The 26,374-nt window shown below is 35.7% G+C and overlaps 1 protein-coding gene across 1 annotated transcript in view; it reads left to right on the top strand.

Annotated features, from left to right (window-relative positions):
* Positions 1 to 26,374, top strand: part of Slc38a9 (solute carrier family 38 member 9) — a 93,733-nt gene that overhangs the window by 24,158 nt on the left and 43,201 nt on the right. Inside the window, exons 3-6 of the mRNA XM_026385938.2 lie at positions 19,121 to 19,253; positions 23,705 to 23,826; positions 23,965 to 24,028; positions 24,236 to 24,329. Coding sequence (XP_026241723.1) covers positions 19,121 to 19,253; positions 23,705 to 23,826; positions 23,965 to 24,028; positions 24,236 to 24,329 — 413 coding nt within the window. The remainder of the gene's footprint in view (positions 1 to 19,120; positions 19,254 to 23,704; positions 23,827 to 23,964; positions 24,029 to 24,235; positions 24,330 to 26,374) is intronic.

Raw genomic sequence — 26,374 nt, 5'->3', positions numbered from 1 at the left:
TGCCATGAATACCAGCACTGTAGAGCAGCCTGAATTGACTCCTTTTGGTATTTGTAGCCCTTAAAAAAAAAAAAACCAAACCAACCAACAAACAAAGAAGATAAGACAAAGGAGGTTTATTAAGGCAAAGTGAGGAGTTCATCTAGTAATAGGTAAAGGTAGAATCTGATTGGAAGCAACTCATTCCCCACGTTATCCAAATGATTATGTCATTCCTCTAGAAGGACAAGCTCCTTCCTCCATTTAAGGTCAGACCCCAGGCTTATTGATTTTATAGTTGGTAGTTATATAGATAAACAACAAAGGATGCGTTTGGGCTGGGAGTATGGTGTAGCTCAGTATTAGAATGTGTGCTTAGTGTGCTCTCAGTCCTGAGTTCCATCCCCAGCACTAAAAAAAAAAAAAAAGAAAAGAAAAGAAAAGTTGGGGTTTTTTTTCTTTTTCTTTTTTGGAGGTCTGATCTTATTTGTTTATTATTCTTAAAAATTCTAATTTTTGACTGGTCTCAAACTTAAAAGTAGAAACCCTCAGGATAGCCTGCGTCTCTTGGCAATCTGTTCCTATTCTTTAACTTCTTTCATTCTTTTGGCCAAAGTTAGCATATTTTTCAGACTTCTCTTTATCTTTTTTAATATCCTGTTTCTTTAGAGTAATGTGCCAGTGATTGTGTTACAGGACACATGGGGTGACAACATCCTGAATCTTCAGTGCTTTGGTCCTGAGTTTCTTACCTTCCTTGTTTAAGGGCTTTTTTAAGTTTGCAAATTCTACCAGCTCTTCAGGTCCTAGACCCAAAAGACAAGGCACGTGTTGCACTATTCTTTTTTCCTAAAAGAATTCTCTTTTTGCCGAATGCCTAAATAGGACAATCTTGGCCTTGTTGTTAGAGATGCCTTAAATCTAAATATGACTTTGTTAGATTAGGTTTTTTGTTTTGTTTTGTTTTCTTTTGTTTTTGGTACCAGGGATTGAGCCCAGGAGCACTTAACTACTGAGCTACATCCTCAGAACTTTTTATTTTTTATTTTGAGACAGGGTCTTGCTACGTTGCTTAGGCCCTTGCTAAATTGTTGAGGCTGTCTTTGAACTTGCAATCCTCCTACCTCAGCTTTCCAAGTCACAGGACTGCAGGTGTGCACCACCACACCTGGCTTAGGATATTATTTTTTATTACACTGGCATCTTCTTGTTCTCTCAAATTCTCTGTTCTTATAATGTTTTTCCTTTTGCCTCTCATTCCAGATATCTTTGTTTACTTCACTGTCCTTTCATATATCCATATCTGCTTCCCTGAGTTGTCTCTCTCTTTCCTAGATATGTCGGTTGTGATTTACTTTTTGTTTACTTGCCTAGAACTTAGTCATATTTTATCTTCTTCTCTCTCCCCTTCATTAATATTATTTGGAGAAACCTGAAGAAAGGAGAGAGACTATTTGGATTTGACTAGTGCTCATTAGAGCCAAGTCAAAAGTATGTTTTCTAGGTGGAAAGGGAATGAAGGGTTGGTTTCGTTCTTTCCTTTTATACTCAATATTATTTCTAAGTGTGTATGTGTGTGTATATATATATATATATATAGTTATATATATATAGTTATATATATATTGTTTTATATATATATATATATATATTGTTGTGTTATTTGGACACAATACCTTGATTTTATTTACTTTTATGTGGTGCTGAGGATCGAACCCAGCTCCTTGCACATGCTAGGCGAGCACTCTACCACTGAGCCTCAGCCCCACCCCATTACTATTTTAGTACTATAAATGCAATGAAGCCAATTTTAAGATATAATAAATGATTTGAGACTTCTTTTAACAAACACTTAAAAGCAAGTATCAAATATTAAATTAATGAAGTCACCTGAAATAGAAGAATCTTGTTTAAGCCCACTGGTTATCTATAGCCCAATGATAAAGAATTGATGTTATGAAAATCACATATTTAAGCTGGACACGGTGGCACATGCCTATAATCACAGTGGCTCAGGATGCTGAGCAGGATGATCATGAGTTCAAAGCCAGCCTCAGCAAAATCAAGGCACTAAGCAACTTGTGAGACCTTGTCTCTAAATAAAATACAAAGTTGGGCTGGAGATGTGGCTTGGTGGTTGAGTGCTCCTGAGTTCAATCCCCGGTACTCAAAAAAAAAAGAAAAAAAAATCACAGATTATATATCTTAGGCTTTCCTGTTCTTATACTCTTTTTTTGAAAAAATTTTTTCTTAATTTTTTTTTTTTTAGTTCTAGATGGACACAGTATCTTTATTTAGTTGTATTTATGTGGTGCTGAGGATCGAACCCAGAGCCTCACACATGTGAGGCAAATGCTCTACCACTGAGCTACAACCCCAGTCCCCTGTTCTTATACTCTTATTCTGAAATTGTACCCCAAAGTCTATTATTTCTATTACCTCTTATATTAATATTTTCTCTTACAATCTATTCTTTATTCTCTTATCATAAGATATGGTTTCTAAGGTCGTATTAGAAAACAAGTGAATGCCTTCACAATTCAAGTTAGGAAGTATATTTTCTGTGAAATAACAAGAGAATTGTTGCTAATTTATGAAAAGGCCTGATTTGCTAGGAATATGGCACAGTGGTGAGTACTTGCCTATCATGTCTGAGGAACTGGGTTTGATCCCCAGCACCATAACACACACACACACACACACACACACACACACACACACACACATACACAAAGCCTGTTTATTTGTTAAGAACATCATATTACCTCTTTTTTTTTTTTTTGCTTTAGTAGTGTACAATTTATCTTGTGTCATCACTACTTCTGTTAAATACTGCTCACTCACTACAAATAAAATCAGGCATTGAACTTTGACATATATTTGTGTGTAGCTATGCTGCAGCATCTACATATTAAAATATTTATTATTTTATTTCTCTTTTATCATTAGAGAACTATTTTTATTTTAATACCTATGCATATATATATATATATATATATATCATATGTATATGTATTATTTCTATCACTTTTATTAAGGCTGACACATGGGATATAAAGAATAATTATTTAAAGCCAGACACCATGGCAAATGCATGTAATACTACCAACTCTAGAGGTTGAGATAGGAGGATTTTTAAGTTAGAGGATAACCTCAGCTTGTAGCAAGACCTTGCTCAAAATATAAAGGATTGAGGATATAGCTCAGTGGTAAAGTACCCCTGGATTCAATCCCCAGTACCAAAAAAGAAAAATAGAATAATTACTTGGGGGATTGGGGGGTGGGGTTGTAGCTCAGTGGTACAGTGCCTGCCTAGCATGTGTGAGGCACTGGGTTCGATTCTCAGCATTACATATAAATAAATAAAATAAAGGTCCATCATCAACTAAAAAATTTTTTTTTTAAAAAAAGGGCTTTGTCCTTGTGTATTGCTGGTGGATTGAAATCTGATGCAGCCATTTTTTTTTTAAGTTTTCTCTCTCTCTCTCTCTCTCTCTCTCTCTCTCTCTCTCTTTTTTAGTTGTTAATGGACTTTTATTTTATTTATATAGTGCTGAGAATCAAACCAAGTGTCTCATACATGCTAGGCAAGCGCTCTACCACTGAGCTACAGCTTCAGCCCCTGATGCAGCCATTTTTTAAAAACAATTTTATGATTCCTCAAATTGTTAAATACAGAGTTTACCACATGACTCAACATTTCTACTCTTAGGTATCTAACCAAGAGAATTAAAGCCATTGAGACAGAAAGCAGATTAATGGTGGCCAGGGGTTGGGGACAGAGGAAAATGGGGTTTGGGGTTTCTTTGAGAGTGATGAGAATGTTCTAAAGTTGATTGTGGTGATGGTTGCAAACTCTGTGAATGACAGATTAAGAAATTTAGATCAACCACAAATTGCTGAGAATAAAAAAGGTGTCAAGAAAAAAAATTTTAAATGTTCTTGAAGACATGGGAGAACTAATAAAAGAATGAAAGAATACTGTAGTCTAGAGCAGGACAAAGAAGGAAACCCAGAAAGGGAAGCCTAGCATTTCTTCAAGAATGTCTGCCAATTACAGTCTTTAAGCTGAGAGGCTTAAAACAGAACAGAGCTTTTGAAAGCCTTAAAGAGATAGAGGGAAAAAAAATTGGAATCTATGGCCCATTGTGGTATATGTGTGTATTAAGAATTATAATGCCAAAAAAAGACAAGTCACGTATAATGGCATAATTTGGTGTGAACATACTTTATACACAGAGTTACGAAAAATTGTGCTGTAAATGAGTAATAATGAGTGTAATGCATTCCACTATTGGTCATGTATGTAAAAAAAAAAAAAAAAAAAAAGAATAAGTCCCATGTAAACTGAATTAAAAGCCCAAATGGTTACAATCTAGAAATATTGAGTGAATTCAAAATGGCCTTGGATTGCGAGTATAGCTCAGTGGTAGAGTGCTAGCTTAGCATGTGTGAGGCCCTGGATGCAGTCTCAGCACTGCAAAAAAAGGAAGAGAGAGAGAAAGAGAATGGATTTCTTCCAGAGACTAAAGCCCAATATTAACTCATCTAAATTCTTAAAAAGTGGATTAAGGTAATCTAGGATTGTTTCTGTCTCAAAGGGCTACTAAAGCAAATGTGAATTAATTTTCTCTAAAGAAAATATTCTAGGATCAAATTATTTATACAGTTTTCCATATACAAAATCAGAAATGTAATTGAAAATAGCCAGGCATAAGAGGAGACAAGACATCATGATTGGAAATTAAAAAAGACTCACATAAGTGATCCAGATAATGGAGTTAACAGAAAAGACTTAAACACCCTCAATTTGTTCAGGAAACAAGATTGAGAATTTTGGTATTTGTTCAGGGAAACAAGATTGAGAATTTTGGTGATGACTACAAATATAAAAACCATAATTGTGGAAAATATTAAGGAAAAAAAATCTAATGGATGATTTCATTTTCTTCAATAACTTATATGTTGTCTGCAGTATAGGCAATTTACTAGTTTTCTAAGGAGAACAAAGTTACTAAAAAGTTGAAAATTTCTATAATTTAAGATACCATATATAAGATAAATAACTCATTTGCTTAAAACTAGTTAAATTGCCTAATGCTTCTGTAGGATGATTTAAAAAAAAAAAGTTTTGTTTTTTTTTTCCAGTTGGAGAAGCATTTAGGGGGAGGATTATAAAATTCATTTCCAGAAAAAAACCTAGAAGCATGAAAAAATATAATCTCATCACATAGAAGCAAATGTTAAAACCTTCCTCCTCAACTAGACATAGTGACTCACTCCTGTAATCCCAGCTATTTGCGAAGCTGAGGCAGGAGTATCACAAGTTCAAGGCCAGTCTGGACAATTTAGCAAGACCTTGTCTCAAAATTTAAAAAACAAGACTGGGGATGTAGTTCAGTGGTAGATCGCCCCCTGGGTTCAATCCCCAATACCCAAAACAACAAAACAAAAAAACCCCACAAATACCTTGCTCCTTGCCTTCTGTTTTTAGATGAGGTCACTTAGTATAGAAAATACAATGAGTTACTTGTCAATTTAATTTATATTACATGGGGGTGTTTTATTTCTACAAATTATTACCTAGTTATTACAAGTTATTACCTAGATGTCTGTCTTCCTGCCTCCTTTTCTTTCCTCCTGTTTCCCCCACCTCCCTTTCTTCCTCTTTTCATTCCTTCCTTTTGTGATCAAAGGTTCTTTTTTTTTTAAAGAGAGAGAGAGAAAATTTTTTAGTATTTATTTTTTAGTTTTCGGCAGACACAACATCTTTGTTGGTATGTGGTGCTGAGGATTGAACCCGGGCTGCAAGCATGCCAGGCGAGCGCGCTACCGCTTGAGCCACATCCCCAGCCCGAGCAAATGTTCTTTAAGCTCCTACTATGTACCAGACACTTGGCTCAAACACAATTCCTCCCTTTAGCAAAAAAGAAAGCACTTTGATGAAAGGTTAAAGATATTTGGGGGGAAGATAGCTGTGTATATATGTATCTATCTATCTAGATTTCCTCAGAACTCATTTTTCAGGGGAAAAAAAACTTTTTTTTTTTTTTTTGGTACCATGGCTTGAACCCAGGGGATCTTAATCACTGAGCTACATCCCCAGCTTATATAAACGCGCGCGTGTGTGTGTGTGTGTGTGTGTGTGTGTTTGTTTGTATATATATATATATATATATATATATATATATATATATATATATTTTTTTTTTTTTTTTTTTTTTAATTTAGAGACAGAGTCTTGCTAAGATGCTTAGGATCTCCCAAAGTTACTTAGGCTGGCTTTCAACTTGAGAGCCTCCCAAGACTATTGGATTATAGGCATGTGCTACTACACCTAGCCTATTTTTTTAAAACATACTATTTTAGGGGTTGGGGTTGTGGCTTAGCTGTAGAGTGCTCGCCTAGCATGTGTGAGGCACTGGGTTTGATTCTCAGCACCACATATAAATAAAAAAATTAATTAAATAAAGGTCCATCAACAACTAAAAGTAAAAATACTATTTTAATGGGCTGGGGTTGTAGCTCCATGGTAGAGCACTTACCTGGCACATGTGAGACACTGGGTTCCATCCTCAGCACCACACAAAAATAAATAAATAAATAAAATAAAGGTATCATGTCCATCTACAACTAAAAAAATTTTTAAAATATATACATACTATTTTAGGAAAAATACTCATTGTTCTCATCATTTTGAGCCAGCATTGCTGAAAACCTTGTATTACCATAATCTTGTGAGTGTTCTACAGGTTCTGGCTGAGTTCAATCTGAAGTGAACCAGGGCCATTTGTTATACTTGTTCTTGGGGGTGGGGTTGGAGTCTGGTGTGGTGCAGGTGCTGCCTTGCATAAGAACATTTGTTGTGTGTGTTGTTTTGGCTGAGGTTGTTCTTTTGTTAGGCTTTTGTTTTATTTTGGATATGCAAGAGGCAGATTTTGCAAGGGATTAACTGGATGAGGTCTAGGAACATCTGGTCATAAACATTTCTAAAGGAAAAACCTACTCAGCTGTTCCCTGACATAGATCTGGTAAGAAGAGCATGAAGAAAGACTTTTCTCCAGCTCATAAGTCCCTAAGACCTTTAGTGGTCTAGGACAAGGACTAACAAATTTTCTCAATAAAGGACTAGATAGTAAATATATTAGGCTTTATGGACATATGGACGTAACTTTGCCATTGTGGGATGAAATCTGCCACAGACAGTACATAATTGCCTGGGCCTGGGTGGGTTTCATTAAAACTTTATTTATGAAAATAGGCCATGAGTCCATATTGGTCCCACTGGGCTATAGTCTCCTGATCTGCTAGGAGGAACTGCAGGGGCTCAAGCATAAACAACCATAGGGTCTGATATTGCTGTGACCCCTAGGAATACCTCTTGACTTGTTTCTGGGAGAAGTTAAAAAAGTAAGATCCACTCACCTCAATTTCACTTCATGTCACAATTGCTTGTAATAAAATCATTCTGATCAGAATAGATCTACAAACAACAAAACAATATATCAGTCCTTAGCCTTTTTGTAAACTTCATGCTCTTGAAGCAAACCTGAATCTTTTGGCAAGGTAATTCAAAGATTTTAATTGCCATAAACCCTAGAGATAGGCTAAGAAGAATAGATAAGAGGAAACTGCTAGGTTTTAAAGAATAGCAAAAAGTTTTGCAGTCAGATTTGTCCTAAAGAATCATCGAAGCTGGGTACACATTGGTACACATTCAGGAGGCTGAGGCAGGAGGGTCACAAGTTCAATGCCAGCCTGGGCAACTTAAAGAGACCCTGTTTCATAATTAAAGGAAAGGGAAGAAAAGGACTGCAGACATAGTGTAAAGGTATGATCTTGCCCAGCAAGGTTCTATCCCCTGGGTTCTATCCCCACAATGAAAAAAAAAAAAAAAAAAAAAAACACTAAAATGTCAAAAAGGAACTGTCATAAGAATTTTTCTGTATTAAGAATTCTTTTTAGCCAGTTGTGGTGACATGTTCCTGTAATCCCAGTGACTGGGGAGGCTGAGACAGAAGATCAAAAATTTGAGGCCAACTTCAGCAACTTAGTGAGGCCCTATGCAATTTAGTGAGAACCTGTTTCAAAATTAAAGAAATAAGGGCTAGGGATGTGGCTCAGTGGTTAAGTGCCTCTGGGTTTAATCCCTAGTACCTAAATAAATAAATAAATAATAAAACCAGTTGAATGTGTGGCTCAGTGGTAAAGCACCCCAGTTTAAAAAAACAAAAACAAAAAAACCTTTCTAAACATCATCTTAAATAAACTTGTATTCTTTACATGTAAATCATTTTACCAATGTAGTTTTTGTTTTGAGGGGTTTTGGGTGGTGGTGATGGTGGTAGTAGGTTTTTTTGTTTGTTTGCTTGCTTGTTTGTTTTGCAATACTGGGATTGAACCCTGGGGTGCTCTACCACCGAGATGCCTCCCCACTCCTTTTAAAAAGTTTTTGAGACAGCTTCTTGCTAAATTGCCCAGGCTGGCTTCAAACTTGGAATCCTCCTACTTCAGCCTCCTAAGTCACTGGGATTACACATGGGTACCACTATGCCTCACTTAACACTATGTTTGAATATTAAGCCATTTCCAATTTTAATTAGTTTAAATGCTGTGATTAGTAGTTTCTACATAATTTTAATACCACATTTTGATCTCAATTCTTAATGGATAATAAACACTATTAAGGTTCTTGATACACAGAGCCGAATTGCCTTCTAGAAAGAGTGTACCAGTTTATACTCCTACCAGCCACTTGTAAAAGTTCCTATTTCAATATATACCCTTTCTAGCACTGTTTGTTTTCTTTGTTTCCTAAAATATTTCTTGTATTTTGCTTACAAAATTTTTCAGTATGTAAAAGTTAGTTGAGAGGAGCCAATTGGCAGGGCAGGATTCACCTTGGACTCTTGCCTTAACTGGTCTCTAATTTTTTCTGGGTCTGGTCTGCTCAATAACATGCCATGCAACTAGCAGTGGGTTCTGGTCGGCCTTCTATAATATTTGCTATCTGAGTTGAAAATACATGCATCAGCTGTGCACAGTGGCACCCACCTGTAATCCCAGCAGCTCTGAAGACTGAGGCAGGAGGATCTCGAGTTCAAAGCCAGTCTCAGCAGTGGCGAGGCGCTAAATAACTCAGTGAGACTATGTATATAAATAAAATAAAAAATAGGGCTGGGGATGTGGCTCAGTGGTCAAGTGCCCCTGGGTTCAATCTCCAGTACCCCACTCCCCCCAAGAAGAAAATACATGCATCATCACCTGGATGGCCAGGTTAAGTTGACTATTTGTTTTTAGTGTCTTCTGTAAAGCAGAAGTTCTCTTAGTCCATCTAACTTTTTTGAGAGCCATGATGAAGGCTTGGCATATAGAATCCATTTCTTAAGGGTCTAAGTCTGTTTTGTGCTGCTATAGAAGAACACCTGAGACTGAGTAATTTATAAAGAACAGAAATCTATTTTCTCACAGTTCTAGAGGCTGAGAAGTTTGAAATCAAGGCACCAGCTTTTGGTTTGTTTGAGGGGCCTCTTGCTGCATTTTTCAGAAAAGCTGAAGAGCAAGCTAATCGAATGCTGTGTGAAGCTTCTATTAAAAAGGCCTTGATATTAATGAGGTGCCCTCATGGCCTCTTCACCTCTTACAGGCCCCACCTCTTACCATCACATTGGCAAACCTGAATTTTGAAGGAGACACATTCAAACTATAGCATTTTATGAGACAAATATGAGTTGCCATGCCCTGCCCCCATCTGTTTAGAGAGTATATGTAGGTTTCTTTTTGTTTGTGTATTTTCAATTTCTAGGTAATTGAGATGACAGAAGCAGACTGGACATGGTGGCACTTACTTAGTAGTCCCAGTTACTTGAGAATTGCTTGAGCCCAGGAGTTGAGAACAGTTTAGGCAACATAGCAAGACCCTGTGTCCAAATGAAATAAAATAAAAAATAACATAATAAGACAAAAGCCATTTTAGTACTTATCTGAACAATCAGATATGTTTATTAAACATTTCTTTCTCTACATATACTATTTATTGAATTTTTTACCTTTTCATCATCTTTCTGGTTTCTAAGGAAAGGAATTTTAGTTGAAATGCTAGTCTGTCGTTTTTCTTATTCCTTACTTTTCTTTTTTCCCATGGGGAATAGTTATGAAACTGGACATTTTATCTTTTTCAGAAATTCTTCTGGTAGATTGTGTAAGAGGGCGGGTAACAATTGGCATGGCATTGCTGGCTGAAGCCCTTTGTTAGGATTAAAACAAGTTCTTCATTTCAGGATATTGTTAATACTACTCTTATTAATTATTATACTTAAGTAAATTGAGACAATTTATGATTTATTTTGGCATTCTCATAAAGTGGATAAAGGAGCAGCTGCTTGGAGAACTGTGCCCTCTTGGGAAATTTCCCATATTCCTAATCTTTTGTGGAGTGTCACTCATCATGTCCTCTTTGGAACTGCTCTTTCTGAACTGAAGATGAAATGGAGTGACTGTGTTACTCTTTATATTAACTTAGAGAAAAACTGAAGAATTTTTTGTTGGTATTTACTTGCAAGTACATCTAGCATCTTAACTTGATTGAAATGTTCCTAGTATTTATACAATTCTCTAATCCTTATACAGTGTTGATACTAAAAAAGAAAACAGAAAAACTGAAACTTTGCATTTCTTTTACTGATCCTTTTGTTGGCCGTAAAAGAAAAGATTATTTGTCTTTAGCACAATAGAATTAAAACAATAATTATTAGAAATTTTAAGAAAGAAAATTTGAAAGCATGAATTGCATCAAAAAGAATTTCAAAACTCATTCTTAAAGGAATTTTCAGGTTAGGTTCTTCATGTTTTTGAAGATGTTTACTTGCAGCTAAATAACAGCATAAAATTCTAAAATAGGGAACTCATAACCTTCAACCCAGGTGTTTATCAAATTTAATTTTTTCTCATATTTTTCATCATATACTCTTCTTAGTTAAAAAAACAATAACAGTCTAAAAAATGGGACTGCATATGTATGTATGCATATTCATTTGCAAATTATGTACATACATTTATTTGTATATTTCCTATTAAAAACACATAATAATGAAAGTTTCAATAAATATTTACTACCGGTGCAGTAAAATTTCTGTTTTTACTTTATAATACCAATAATAATTCAGTATGCTTTCTTTTTTTCAATTTTATATTTTGTCATGCAGTAATTCAGACCAATTTGAAGTTTACTTCACTTTCATCCAACAATTATATGGAAAATTTTGTTGAAATTTTCCTAGTCAATTTTTTTGGGGGCGGGGGGAATACCAGGTATTGAACCCAGGGACACTCAATCCCTGGGCCACATCCCCAGCCCTGTTTTGTATTTTTTAGAGACAGGGTCTCACTGAGTTGCTTAGCACCTCAAGATTGCTGAGACTGGCTTTGAACTCACGATCCTCCTGCCTCAGCCTCCTGAGCCGCTGGGATTACAGGCTTGCGCCACCACACACAACCTAATAGCATGTGGTAATTGCAGTCTGGTTATCTGTGTTCCGATATACCATGCTATTTCTAAAGCTCAAATTACTAGTGTTTTTGTTGATTCAATACTGTTAATTTGTAAACAACCATTAGTTTTTTTCACCTTTCTTGGCTCTCTTTCCAGTCCCTCAGCCTCTTCTCCTCTTTTCCATTTCTCTGCCTTTCCCTTCATTCTTGACACCTCCTTACTCTATTTATTGCCCGGTTCCAGCAACAATGTCCCTGGTAGACAGACACACACACACACACACAAACACACACACACATAGATTTAGAGGGAATTCTCAAAAGGTAGCAGATCTCTCTGCTAGAGAAATGAGAGAGGATTAATGGACAGAATCACCCTTTCCAAATTAACTGGTAGAGAAATCAAAGCTGCTACAACTCAGCGCATTCTCGACAGAGTGGAAGAGCTGCCTCACTGGTCTGAAAGCTCCACAGGAGGATCGCTGAACACTTCAGGAAGGTCCTAAAGCCTTTCTGTGTCCATTCCTTCATGGTGTCAGTTTGGAAGTCACACTGGGCAGAAAAATACAAAAGTGAAAGAAGCATTGGCTACATCTTGAAAATATATTAGAATAAAAACTGTTTAGTGTTTGTTTTTATATATTGTTTTATTTGATGCTTTACAATGTTTGTAAGTCTCCACATTTGAAATATATTGAATATTTACTTCACTGATTTTAGAACATTTTATACTTCAGAACACTTTTGTGAGTGCATGTGTGTATATGGTACTAGGGGTTGAACGTAAGTTACTTTACCACTGAGCTATATCTCCTGCCTTTTTTTTCTTTTTTGTAGTTGTAGATAGATAGCATGCTTTATTTTGTTTATTTTTATGTGGTGCTAAGGATGGAACCCAGTGCCTCATACCTGCTAGGCAAGTGCTCTGCCACCAGCCCAGCCCATTTTTAATATTTTATGTTGAGAGAGGAGCTTGCTAAATTCCAGAGGCTAGCCTTGAACTTTTGATCCTCCTGCCTCACCTGCTGGAATTACAAGTATACACCACTACACCTGAACTGAACACTTAATTAAAATATTTGTATTAATACATACATTCATGAAATAAACACCAAGATACTAGTAGTTCCATTTGCTTTAGTACTTTATTCCTTTGATTTCTTTGTTATGTTTGATAACAGATTCAAAGGCCATTTAAATTCTTCATTTGAAAGTTTTTTAGTTTAGAAAATTTTGAATCCATGCATACTCATATTGTGGATGTAAGTTTTTATTAGTGACAGACATCATTTCCAGCAATAATTTCATGTAACAATGGAAATATTTTCAAACATTCATTATCAAAATGTTCTGTGTATAACATGAGTTTTTTTAAAAAGGAACTACTTTCTCAATTACTATTAAAATATCATTTTTACTTTGAGGAAAGAAGGATTAAGAATGTAGGGTTGTTTGGTTTGGGTTTGTTTTGTTTATAATATCTGCCATGTACTTATTAGCATACTGTTGGTAGCCACATGTCATTATAAAAGAGATCAGCCAATTTAGAGCAATTTTCTTTTTGTAAAAGAAAAATTTACAACTCATATTTGTTTGAAAGTAATTTAAGGTACTTTGACACAAAATACCAATGAATTTCTGGACAGAACAAAAGATACTTTGGTCCCTTTTAATCCCCTTACTATTTTTTAAAGGAATGTGTTCATTTAGTATCTATTTTTAAAGATTTTGTATCATTTGATATATATGCAAAAATTCATTATATATGTGGAATTTAAGAAATTACAAAGCCAATACCATCTAACCAACACCAAGTTCAAGAAATAACAGCACCCCAGAAGTTCCCCATGGGATCTTCCCCAAAGAAATCTCTTTCTCCATAAAGGTAACCTCTATCTTGAGTTGTATGATCATTTCCTTATTATTATAATAGTTTTATTATCTGTATATTCCTAAATATGAATTTAGTTGGCCTGTATTTGCACCTTATATAGATGGGATCGTACTCAGTGTGTTCTTTTCTGATTTTTGTTCAACATTGTAATCTTTGGGCAAGTTATATGTAATCAATTCTTTCATTTCTATTTGTTATTTTTGGGTATCTGTAGTTATTTATACATTTTACTGTTGTTGGATGTTTGAGATGTTTCCTGTATGGATAAAATGGCTTGGGGATATCACAACTAGACTGATTTTCCTACAGGTCGAGTCTTCTCATTTGTGCTGCATTTGATCCTTCGATTACTTCTCCCATCATTTCTCCCCCAAATTTTTATTTTAAAAAATTTTAAACTTATGTAAAAGTTGTATTATCCCCATAATTTTTATTGACTTATTTTCTGACTATAAAAGTAATACAAGTTTTGATGATTATATGTTACCAGAAGGGGAACCTAAGTGAGGCGCATAAGGGAACTCACAACTCTGTTTATTCTTTTTCTAGCTTCTGTGTGTCAATCTAAAGTTATTTCAAAATAATTAATTTTTCTTAGAGTAATGCAGGTTTATCCTTTATACATTCATCAGATTTTATTGAGCTTCTATGATATGCCAGGTACTGTATAAGGCCCTGGGAATATGGGACTGACCAAATTGACAAAAAGCTTTGCTCTTGGAGGGTATATTATAGCAGAGGCAACTAAAAATGAATAATTAGGCATATATTATGTTAGATAGTATAGATGCTAAGGAGAAAATGTAAAGCAGAACTGGTAGACAGGAAATAGCAAGGGTAGAGAAGAGGTGTTGAAATTTCAGATATGATGATTAGGGTAGTCAAATGCCTCATTGAGAAAGGGCAGTTGAGGAGTGAGCTGAATGAAGTAAAGAAGTAAGCTGTGCAAATATATAGATGAAAGGTCTTCAAAGCCTTTGATTTTTACCTAAGATTAATAACGAAGGTCCTAAAGGAGGTATATGCTTATAATATTTCAGGAAGGATGAAGAGGCTGGTAGGGTAGACAGTGAAGTCCAAGAGAATGGGGTAAGGGAGGCTTGGCAGAGCAGTTTGATTTATGAATCAGGCATTCAGGCTGGAAATACAGTTCAAGTATCATTATCATATACATGGATTTAGAGTTAAATGAGTACATGAATCCACCAAGAGAGTGAGAATTGAGAAAAATGTCTATGGACTGAACTGTGGGATACTCTGACATTTAAAGTTTGTGGATTTGGAAAGTAATCAGCAAAGAAAACTGAGGAGTCTTCCATTTAGGATTAAGTCCTTTGTTGACATCTGAAATCCTTTATATGCTGGACCAGGTTTACCATCTCTCTCACCACTTACTTCCCTGCAGCTTACAGTGTTGATTATTTATTTATTTATTTTTATTTGTTCTTTTTAGATACATGTGACAGTAGAATATATTTTGACATATTATACATAAATGAAGTATATCTTATTCTAATTAGGATTCTAGTCTTGTGGATATACACGATGTTGAGATTTACTGTAGTGTACTCACATATGTACATAGGAATTCATTCCCTTGTCTTACCTATTCCTATCCCCCCTCCCTTCCCTTCATTCCCTTTTGTCTAATTCAATAAACTACTATTCTCCCTGCCTCCTTGTTTTGCGTTAGCATCCACATATCAGAGAGACCTTTAGTTTTGGGGGATTGGCTTATTTCATTTAGCATGATAGTTTCCAGATCCTTTCATTTACTGGCAAGTGTCATAGTCATTCTTCTTTATGGCTGAGTAATATCCCACTGAGAATATGTACCACATTTTCTTTATCCATTCATCTGTTGAAGGGCACCTAGATTGATTCCATCGCTTAGCTATTGTGAATTGAGGTGCTACAAACATTGATGTGGCTACGTCACTGTAGCATGCTGTTTTTAAAGCCTTCAAACATATGCAGAGGAGTGGTATAACGGGGTCAAATTGTGGTTCTATTCCTAGTTTTTTGAGGAATCTCCATACCACTTTCCCAGAATTGTTGCACTAATTTGCAGACCCACCAGCAATGTATGAGTGAACCCTCACATCTTTGCCAACATTTATGGTTACCTATATTCTTGATAATTGCCATTCTGACTGGAGTAAGAAAAAAATCTCAATGAAGTTTTAATTTGCATTTCTCTAATTGCTAGAGAAGTTGAACATCTTTTCATGTTTGTTGACCATAGAACAGGGTTGTTGACAGAGAATGTTAATAGATATCAGAGGAAGTGAGAAACATCAACAAGCCAGAGATTACCAATATTTTTCTAGTAACAATAAGGAATGGCTAGGTATAATAACTTTCTTAACTTCTTTTCTGTAAACTTTGTGAAAAGCTGCCCAGCAGATATTAAATACCAAGCAGTTAGAAGCAAGTACAGTTGGTTCATTATTTTGAATGTTTATTTGCATGAGATTTTTTGGAACACCTGATTCCCTTTTTGTTTTTTAACAAATTACCCCAACCTGTCAGGGATGTGAATAAATGGACAGTTTTAAGTCAAGGTTGTCATGTTGGATATTAACCTTCTTAAGAATCATGGAATTGTTATTAAACTTCAGAGAAGCATAACTGGTTGGAAGAAGGGTGGAGACAGATTTAAAAGCCAAAAATTTTTAAGGAATTTAAGGAGTGGAACTTAGCAAAGGTGTTAGTAGAAATAAGGTTTCTCTGTTTATAAATGTTATTTTAAATGAACACATGGAATTTGAGTCACATTTTGAAATATTTTATAAATTTTGCTTAATATTAAAGGCATTTTTTCCTGTGGCATGACCATAAATATTTACAAGGTGAGACAGATATAACTTCTTTATTTTCAGTGTGGCAGAGCAGAGCTACATAAAATGGGAAATAACATTGATAGGAATCTATCATGTGAAACTGTATTCAAAAGAGAAAAGCTCCAGTTTCAAAAGTCTTATTCTGAATATTTCCCTCTATGTAGTATTGTTTAATTTTTAGAATGTTTTAATATCTAACTAAAATTCACTTCAAAAACATATTTTCACTCTCTCAAATGAAGCGTTAAGCATATGTTTTTAATAATTCAGTTAAATTATGCTGAGTTGTATATTTTTAAAGAGAATTTGTATTCTCAAATATTTGTTTGAACAGGCACTCAGCATCTTGATGAAAACAGTTGGAAAAGAAAAATTTTCAGTCATTCTGCTCTCATAGTACCCATGCCAACTGAACTGGTACAGTTAACACTTCTGTAAGAGGCCAGGAGCCAAGAAGTTTAGCACTTCCTAAACTGCTTTTCAGCAGGCCTTCAAACCCACATAGTGGTTGATGTTAATATCATTACATTTTCAGAGTAAAAAGCTATAAGTAGAACATATGCATATCTTTCTATCAATATTGTACTTATTAATGTTTTAGAAATCCATGGTTAGTTTCAGTCTCTGAATATTAGCATTCTTAGGGCACTGTTCTTGCAAATACGAAGAGAATGTCTCTTCCCACAGATTGTCACACCAGGTATGATAAAACCCTTTTCCAGATAGCATTTTTTTGTGGGGGGAGGGGTACCAGAGATTGAACTCAGGGGCACTCAACCACTGAGCCATATCCCCAGCCCTATTTTGTATTTTATTTAGAGACAGGGTCTCACTGAATTCCAGAGCACCTCACCATTGCTGAGGCTGGCTTTGAACTCGTGATTCTCCTCTCTCAGCCTCTTGAGCCGCTGGGATTACAGACGTGTACCACTGTGCTTGGCCAGATAGCAATATTTAATACTGCTTTTTAGTACTACTGAATGTCATAGTAGAGAGATAAATTCTATAGCACATCATAATGCTTAGGGAAGATTGGTAGTTATGTTAGGCTACTAAATGTGTAAGTAGGGATTGTTTATTCAGACTGTGAACCATTTCTGAACCATGTCTTTTCATTATGTTCCCTTAAAATTTATTGATTCCACTTAATGCACTCAGCAGTAATATACTTGGTGTGTGTGTGTGTGTGTGTGTGTACACACGCGCGCGCGCGCACACACACACACACACATATATATATATATATATAAAATCTCCATACCCATATATTCGCTCTATCAAGTACTCTATGTACATATTTGTTGAATTGACCTAGATAGTACCCATAATATTTAGATGCTGTGGTGGAGAGTAAATAATAAAAGATTTCAAGATTCTTTATGCTAATATCTCCAGAAATGATTATACATATTTTTTCTAATTTTTGTACCAGGAATTGGACTTAGGGGCACTTAACCATGAAGACACATCCCCAGCCCTATTTTGGATTTTATTTACAGACAGGGTCTCACTGAGTTGCCTAGCACCTCACCTTTGCTGAGACTGGCTTTGAACTCGAGATCTTCCAGTCTCAGCCCCCTGAGATTACAGACATGCACCACTGCATCAATATGTTTTAAGCTTTTTTAGAACCATATGTGTAGAGTTATATGAAACCAATGATAGATGTCCTGGCTTTTTTTCCTTCTTATTATTTTTATCTGTATATAATGTAATATAGTAAATTATTTACAGTTTAGGGTACAGTGTTATTTGTGACTTCTAGGGGTCTGACAATTAGCAGAGAAATGCAGTCCTTTTGTGCAACTCTGGTCTTTCCATTTGGGCAATATGTTACTGGAGGTTTAGAAAGTAATTGAGAGTCAGGTATGGTGGCACATTTTTGTAATCCCAGCTACTCTGGAGGCTGAGGCAGGAAGATCACAAGTTCCAGGCTAGCTGGGCAACTTGGCAAGACCCTTTCTCAAAATAAAAAGAGCTGAAGATATACCTCAGTGATACAGTAGTACTGCAAAAAGAGGAGATAGAGGAGAGAGAGATGGCAGGGGAAGGAGAGGAGGGGAAGGGAGGGGGAGGAGAAGGAAGGAAGGAAGGGGGGAAAGGGTAGAAAGGAAAGAAAGAAAAAAGAGAAAGAAAAGGGGGAAAGGAAGAAATGGAGAGGATTTCGGAAAGAAACTAAAGGGGTTAATGACTGAAAACCAAAATCTGCAGTTGATTAGGACACAGTCATGAGAAGGAAATACATACATAAATAATAGGATAATAGAGTATATGACCAAAATTCAATAAGAGTAGAATGAGGCAAAATGTCTTTAGTGTCCTGATATTCCATTTGATACTACTTTGGGTGTCTCACAAGGAAAATGGTTGAGATCATTAGTCCTTAATACACGAATTGAGAAATAGGAATTTTGTTTATTTTAAGAGGTAACCTTGTCTTATAAGGAAAGAGTAGGGACTCTTCAGTAGAGGGATATTTTTATCTATAATTTCTCTGATTGAGTGCCAGAAGCTTTTTGAGAAACTAGTTAAAGCTGTTTGTTTCTAAGTTTCATCGTTGAAACTGACAACTGCTATAATTCTTTTTTTTTTTCCTTTGCTAAATTTCTTTTTGATAACGTTTCAAAATTTCTCTTTAATAATAAAGTCTTCCTGTTATGCCTCATCTGTTGGAAAATCCCTTACGATTAAAAAGTATGTTTAAAGTAAAAGTATTATGAGACAAAAACTTAATTCTGTGGCTAGGATAATACTTCTTTTGTGACATTTTCTTTTCCCACCAAAAGTGAGAAGTGACTGCCTTGCCTTTGTGCATCCCATTTCTAATGGAGGACAAGAAGTTATTTTCTTCAATGGCTGACTTCCAGAATTTCTGCCTGAACATTTTTTGTCAAGTATATATTCCCTTCTTTAGGCCTTTCTATATAGAGCCCACAAACATCGTCAACGTGAATGATGTCATTCAGAGGGTTAGTGACCATGCCTCTGCTATGAACAAGAGGATTCATTACTACAGCCGGCTCACCACTCCTGCAGACAAGGCCCTGGTAAGAGGCAAAGCATTACTAATCGCCTGAAGTTAAACTGAAATGAACAGTGAACAACATAAACCAGGGCAACTCCCAGTTGTTGAACTTTTTGCTGGCTGTATTCCAAGGACAGCATTATGTGAAGTCAAAGATAGTAATTAATACATGATCTACATCTCCGTCTAGTTTATTCTTATCCAACCTGGCATAGAGAGATTTGAAACTCTCTCTGTATTAATAACAGCCTGGGTTTTTGTTTTGGTTTTTTTTTTTTTTTTTTTGGATTAAATTCTGCTTATCCTCATTCCCAAGACCTCTGAGGAAGATAAATTACTTCTGAAATGGCAGCTTAGATCATTGATTTAAAACATAAAATTCTAGTTAGTCTGTTCAATTTTTAACTTGGAAACTACAAAGGAAAAATATTTTTAGAAATTTTTTAGAGTAAGAAACTGAAATATGTTTATTCATATATGTAATATTTTCCTATTTAGCATTTTCCTATTTCCCATTATCCTTTTTTGGATCAAAAACAGGAATCAAATGGCCAGATACTACAGAATTTTAGGCTTTGTAGACTACATACCATTGCAGTTTCTTTGTTTTGTCTTACAACCATTAAGAACAATAAGAAACATTCTTAGGAAAGGGGCTATAAGTAATCAAGTGAAGGCTAGATTTGCCACAGTTTGTGGACCCTTGATCTTTTTTTTTTGTTTGTTTTATCATTGTGGAATGAAAAATATGTAAGTAATTTGGTTGCTTATCAAATGGTCACATACAAGATATTCAGAATCTTGAAAACTGAAAAAAGTGGGAATCTTCTTGGAGAAAAATATGATTTTTAAAATAGATATTAGTAATAAGAGGGAAAAAGGAACCACCATATGGGATTTGACATCACTTGAATATATCTATTTCATTTAATCTTTGCAATAGCTATGTGAAGTGATTATTAATTCTCCTTTTTTATGGCCAAAGTAAAGACTTCCAAATGTAATAGGTAGGATAATTTTTTTTTTCAATTTTGGGGGCTTCCCCTAACCCCCTGTAGGACTTTACATCCATAGTGATGATAAAGTCTTAGTTCCATTATAGAATTATCTAAGCCCTTTGAAAAGTACAAGCAATCCTCTATCTAATGCTCTAATTCACACCTTTTGAGAACTGTACTCTGGGAAACAAATTTCAGAGATATTAGCCAGGAATCTAGGCCTGAGCATACATTATTTGCTTGGAAATTAAGACTGTATTGTGCACCAAGTTGAATCCCTTTTGTTAACTGACACTAAGATGACTCTAGTGAATCAAAGTATATAAACAGTAATCTATAGTTCTACAATTAACAATATGATATAAACTTTTTCTAAATATTTTTAGTTGTAGTTGGACACAATACTTTTATTTATTTTTATGTGATGCTGAGGATTGAACCCAGGGCCTTGCACATGCAAGGCGAGTGCTCTACTGCTGAGCCACAACCCCAGCCCCTGATATAAACATTTTTAATGAATGTATTTGAATATCCACATTCACCTTCAGAAGAATCCCAAAATTGGCAGGGCACACTAGCACATGCCTGTAATCTCAGCAGCTCAGGAGATTGAGGCAGGAGAATCTTGACTTCAAAGCCAGCTTCAGCAAAGGCGAGGAGTTAAGCAACTCAGTGAAACCCTGTCTCTAAATAAAATACAAAATAGGGCTGGGGATATGGCTCAGTGATTGAATGTCCTTGAGTTCAATCCCCAGTACCCCAAAACAAAACAACAACAACAAAAAAGAATCCCCAAATTACTTTTCCTAAATATATTTTTGGTTTTTGTTTTTCTTTTTTCAGGGAATAACAATATAAAATCACTGGTCTCAGTTTTAGAGTTAAACCTTTTTATTTATGAAAAATTTCCCATTTACCTTGACATTTTTATTTTATAATAGGAAAGGGAAGAAAATCATTATCTCCCAACATCTCCTAGATCCTGGCTAATAAAAGTATAGCCTGCACAGATTGGTATTATAGTGTTACCGAGGGCTTAAAAAAAAATGGAGAATTTCAGACCTCACTTCAGACTACTGAAGCAAATCTACATATTAAGAAGATCCCTGTGTGATTTATAGTAATATTCAGTCTGACAAGCACCACCCTAGACCACTGCCAGAGTGGGATCTACTCTTCAATTTTTTTGTCTCTCCTGTGAATTTATACCCCCTGCCCTCCGGCATGCTTTATGTCTCTCCATTCACACAGTGCAGACCAGGCACAGGACCTGGAGGTTGTTTCTTTATATAATCAGTGTAAGAACACAGCCAAAAATTGCCACTTCTTACTAATCCTGCCCCTTATAACTTTTTATTTTCACATTTTCTCAATTTGCTTTGCTAGCCATAGTGGTTTTTCTCCTGCCTCACATGGACACAGCCTGTCCTTTTAAATTTTTACTCATGGCAGAGGACAACAGAATTCAGACCCAAGAGGACTATGGGTAAAGAGAAGGCAAAAGACCCTTTCCATATGTCTTTGTATCTCTGGGAAATAGTTGTTTTCAAAGCTACACCATGCAGAACACTGAAGATATTCTTTGCCTTCAAGATACCACCACCCAAATGCACATAAAGAGAAGAATGTGCTGGGCTTGGTGGCATACACCTGTAATCTCAGCTACTCAGGAGGCCAAGGCAGGTGAATTACAAATTTTAGGCCAACCTAGGCAACTTAGCAAGACCCTGTCTCAAAATAAAATTCAAAAGGGCTGTGAATGTAGCTCAGTGGTAGAGTACTTGCCTAGCGTGCACAAGGAACTGGGTTCAATCCCCAGAGCCGCCACGAAAAGAAAAAGGATACCACTTTTTCATTTTTTGTACCAATCCACAATCCATATCCTCTATTCCTACTGAGTCCTGATACTCCATCTATTCCATGTATTCTTCTCCAACTATTCTAGTCCCCATTATTGTTGTTATTTGTTATTCCTATGGTACAGTATATCATAGAGTCAATTTTTATTATCTTCTAGCTTCCTGTCCTCCAACTGGAATTTAAAGTTTGAAGCCATATATATATACAAATATATATATTTTTTTCTTAAATGCTAAACCTAGCACAGAGTTGTAAATTTTTATTTGTAAATAAAAATGCTAAATATAAAAATTGTTGGTTTATGCATCAGGTTCTATGCCTTTTAGGACTGCTTTATTTTTTAATTTTTATTTTATTTTATTTTATTTTTTTATACCAGGGATGTTTAACCACTGAGCTATATCCCCAGCCCTTTTCTTGGTTTGTTTGGTTTTTTTTTTTATTCTTTGAGACAGGGTCTCACTAAGTTGCTGAGTCTGGCTTTGAACTTGAGATTCTCCTGCCTCAGCTACTGAGTCAATGGGATTACAGGCATGCCCCACTGCACCCAGCTTAGACTACCTATTCTTAAAGAACTATTCTTACAGAGATGGGCAGAATTGCATCAGGAAACAGTATTCTTTTCCCTCTAAAATAGGAAGGTAGAATTAGGAAGAATGAAGAGGATAACTTGGGAGCTATGTGTATAAGAAACATCTCTGTTATATCTTCAACCTCTATTGGCTTCTTCCCTTTTGCTTACATACTTAAAACTCTTCCTTTAAAATTTTTGTTTTGCACTGGGCATGGTGCTGCACACCTATAATCCCAGCAGCTCTGGAGGCTGAGGCAGGAGGATTGCAAGTTCAAAGCCGCCTTAGCAATTTAATGAGGCATTTAGCACCCCTGGGTTCAATCCTCAGTACCAAAAAATAAATAAATAAATAAAAATAAAAATCTTTGTTTTGCCTTTTCCTTAAGCCCCTTTAGGTTACCTTTTTCCTCTGTTATAAAGCATTTTCGTTTTTGTTTTTAATATTGTTTTTAGTTGTTCATGGACTTTTATTTTTATTTATTTGTTGGTTGGTTTGTTGGTTTCTTTATTTATATGCAGTGCTAAGAATTGAACCCAGTGCCTCACACATGCTAGGCAAGCGCTCTACCACTGAGCTACAATCCCAGGCAACAAAATATTTTTTAACAGTCTGTATTTATTATTTATTTCTTTACCATCTGTTGACTCCTTGAGTCTTTATATTCTGAGATTCCCTGCTTGTCTCTTTGCTGAAAATATCCTCTCATCAGAATTCAGTAATCATTTGGTTCTTGAAATTCTCCTCATTTAAGGCCAGTCTTCTGCATTTGGATTTCCTTAATCTTATTCTTTGCTGGTTCTTTTTCCTCCTTTCTCACAAAGGTGAAGAGAAAAATATTTTGACAGTTGCGTAAATTTTCGTTTCTTTAGATCTACTACTACATTTGAAAAATAATTTTTTAATTCACTAATCAGGGATTCATACTGTTTTCTTTGTTCATGGTATCTAGAAACATGTGTACCATCATGTACTCTGATGTATAGAATGTATCCTGTTTAACACATTTACTTTTTCTGACATTTCTGTTTCTTTTTCACCAGATTGCTCCAGACCATGTAGTTCCAGCTCCTGAGGAATGCTATGTTTATAGTCCATTGGGTTCTGCATATAAACTTCAAAGCTGCACTGAAGGATATGGTAAAAACACCAGTTTAGTAACCATGTGAGTAAAAATTAATTTTTGGAGCATGACTTGAATGGTATACAAATACAAATTACTGATTATTTTAATTTTTTCCTTAATGAAAATATTTTAGGAGTTTAACTCCATATTTTTATGGCTATTATTCTGTGTTTTCAGTTTTATGATTTGGAATACCATGATGGGAACATCTATACTAAGTATTCCTTGGGGCATAAAACAGGTAATATAATTTTTTAGCACACTTTATGTCTGAAAATGTTTTCTCTATATATTGTTTTATAAGAAATTGACATAAATTTCATTAAATAGATGATATACATAGTTTTTGATTATCAGGTTTTATGATTTTTTAGGGTCACTTAGTATGATTTTATATGAATTTATTCTTACATGATGACATGTCATTCTACATTTTTATTTTAAACAGGCTGGATTTACCACTGGAATGTGCGTCATCATACTGATGGGCCTTTTAACACTTTATTGCTGCTACAGAGTGGTGAAATCACGAACCATGATATGTAAGAGTTTGATACAGTGAAAATAGATTATTGATTCGAGTATTAGTAAGTCACTTGCCATTGAGGCAGATCCAAATGTGAATATTCCACATCTTTCAATTTTGTACTTAAAGATTTACTTCCCTAATTCACAGCTTTCAACAATTCTTAAAGTTTTGTGAACACATTGCCTCTACTCATCTATAAAAATTCTGGATTAGGGAAGATCTATTTTTTTTTTTTCTTAATGGAGTCTCAAGATGTTGTTCAGGCTGTCTTCAACCCAGGCTGGTCTCAAATTTGTAAACTCAAGTGATCCTCCACCTCAGCCTTCCCAATAGCTGGGACTGTATCACACCTGCCTATTGGATGAGGGAAATATCTTTTTAGGTCATTTTAAAGTAAGTTAGGACCTAAATACACATGTGTTATTTCACTTGCTCTTAGTATATATAAACCAATTGACCAGACTGTACCTCTTGTTTTTTCCCTCTCTCTACTAAGCAGCTTTCTCTCTTCTCTTCTCTTCTCTTCTCTTCTCTTCTCTTCTCTTCTCTTCTCTTCTCTTCTCTTCTTTCTCTCTCCCTCTCTCATCTTTTGGTACCAGGAATTGAATCTAGGGATACTTTATCACTGAGCTATATCCCCAGTCCTAGTCCTGTTTGTTTATTTATTTTGAGACACAGTGTCTTCCTAAGTCGCTGAGGCTGGCCTCAAACTTGTGGACTTCCTGTGTCAGCCTCCAGAGTCGCTGGGATTACAAGCATGCACTATCTTGCCTGGCTTTAAGCAGCTTCTTTATTTAGGTACCAAATATCCTCTTAGTCACTTGGGGAGTATTATTTTAAAGTTTTAAGAGAAGATTCATTCTAGTTCCTAAATGAGAAAGTTTAGCCTTAGTTTTGCTCTTTTTCAGTTTTGATTGAACTTGGAAAACCTCTTTAAACATATGTAGTGACTGCATATCTTAATCCAGGGTCTTTTTAAAAATGAGAACATAGCTTCTCTGAGATCTTTCTGTAGCTACTAAAAAAATAGGAAACAGGGCTGGGAATATAGCTCATTTGGTAGACTGCTTGCCTCACATGCACAAGGCCCTGGGTTTAATCCCTAACCACCACCAAAACAAAAGAAAAAAAAGAAACACCCATGGTACTTAAACTATTTCACAAAATTTAAAAGGATAAACTTGTATCAGTCCATTTCACAAAGTCAACACAACCTAATATAAAACCTGACAGTACCAAAAAGGAAAGAAAAATAGCCGGGAATGGTGGTGCATGCTTGTAATCCCAGCGATTTAGGAGGCTGAAGCAGGAGGATTGGGAGTTCAAAGCCAGCCTCAGCAACTTAGTGAGGCCCTAAGAAACTCAGTGAGACCCTGTCTCTAAATTTAAAAAAAAAAAAAAAAAAAAAAAAAAGGTTGGGGATGCGGCTCAGTGGTAAAGCACCCCTGGGTTCAATCCCTGGGGTTAAAAAAAGAAAAAGATATGGTTGTAAACTTTTTTTTTTGGTACTGGGGATTGAACCTAGGCCCTCACTGAATTGCCAAAGGTGGCCCTTAATTCACAGCCCAAGTGGCTGGGATTACAGCATTGGCTGTAAACTTCTTTTTTTTTTTTTTTTTTTGAGCAGGGGTCTACCAGGGATTGAACTCAGGGGCATTCAATCACTGAGCCATATCACCAGCTCTATTTTGTATTTATTTAGAAACAGGGTCTCACTCAATTGCCTAGCACCTCGCTGTTGCTGAGGCTGGCTTTGAACTTGAGATCCTCCTGCCTCTACCTCCTTAGCTGCTGGAATTACAGGCATGCACCACTGCGTCTGGCTAAACTTCTTAAGAAAGCATTGTCAGGGGCTGGGGCTTCATAGCTCAGTGGCAAAGTGCTTGCCTTGCACATGTGAGGCACTGGGTTCGATCCTCAGCACCACATAAAAATAAACAAATAAAATAAAGGCATGCTATCCATCTACAAATCCAAAAAAAATTAAAAAAAAAAGAAAACATTGTCAGATAGAAAAAGCAGCATTTCAAAAGGATAATATCCTATGTTTAAAGTAAG

This window comes from Urocitellus parryii, chromosome 1 (genome assembly GCF_045843805.1).
Source record: "Urocitellus parryii isolate mUroPar1 chromosome 1, mUroPar1.hap1, whole genome shotgun sequence".
Classification (NCBI taxonomy): Eukaryota; Metazoa; Chordata; class Mammalia; order Rodentia; family Sciuridae; genus Urocitellus; species Urocitellus parryii.
The sequence above is the reverse complement of the archived record's forward strand: the minus strand, read 5'-3'. Positions and strand labels throughout refer to the sequence as shown.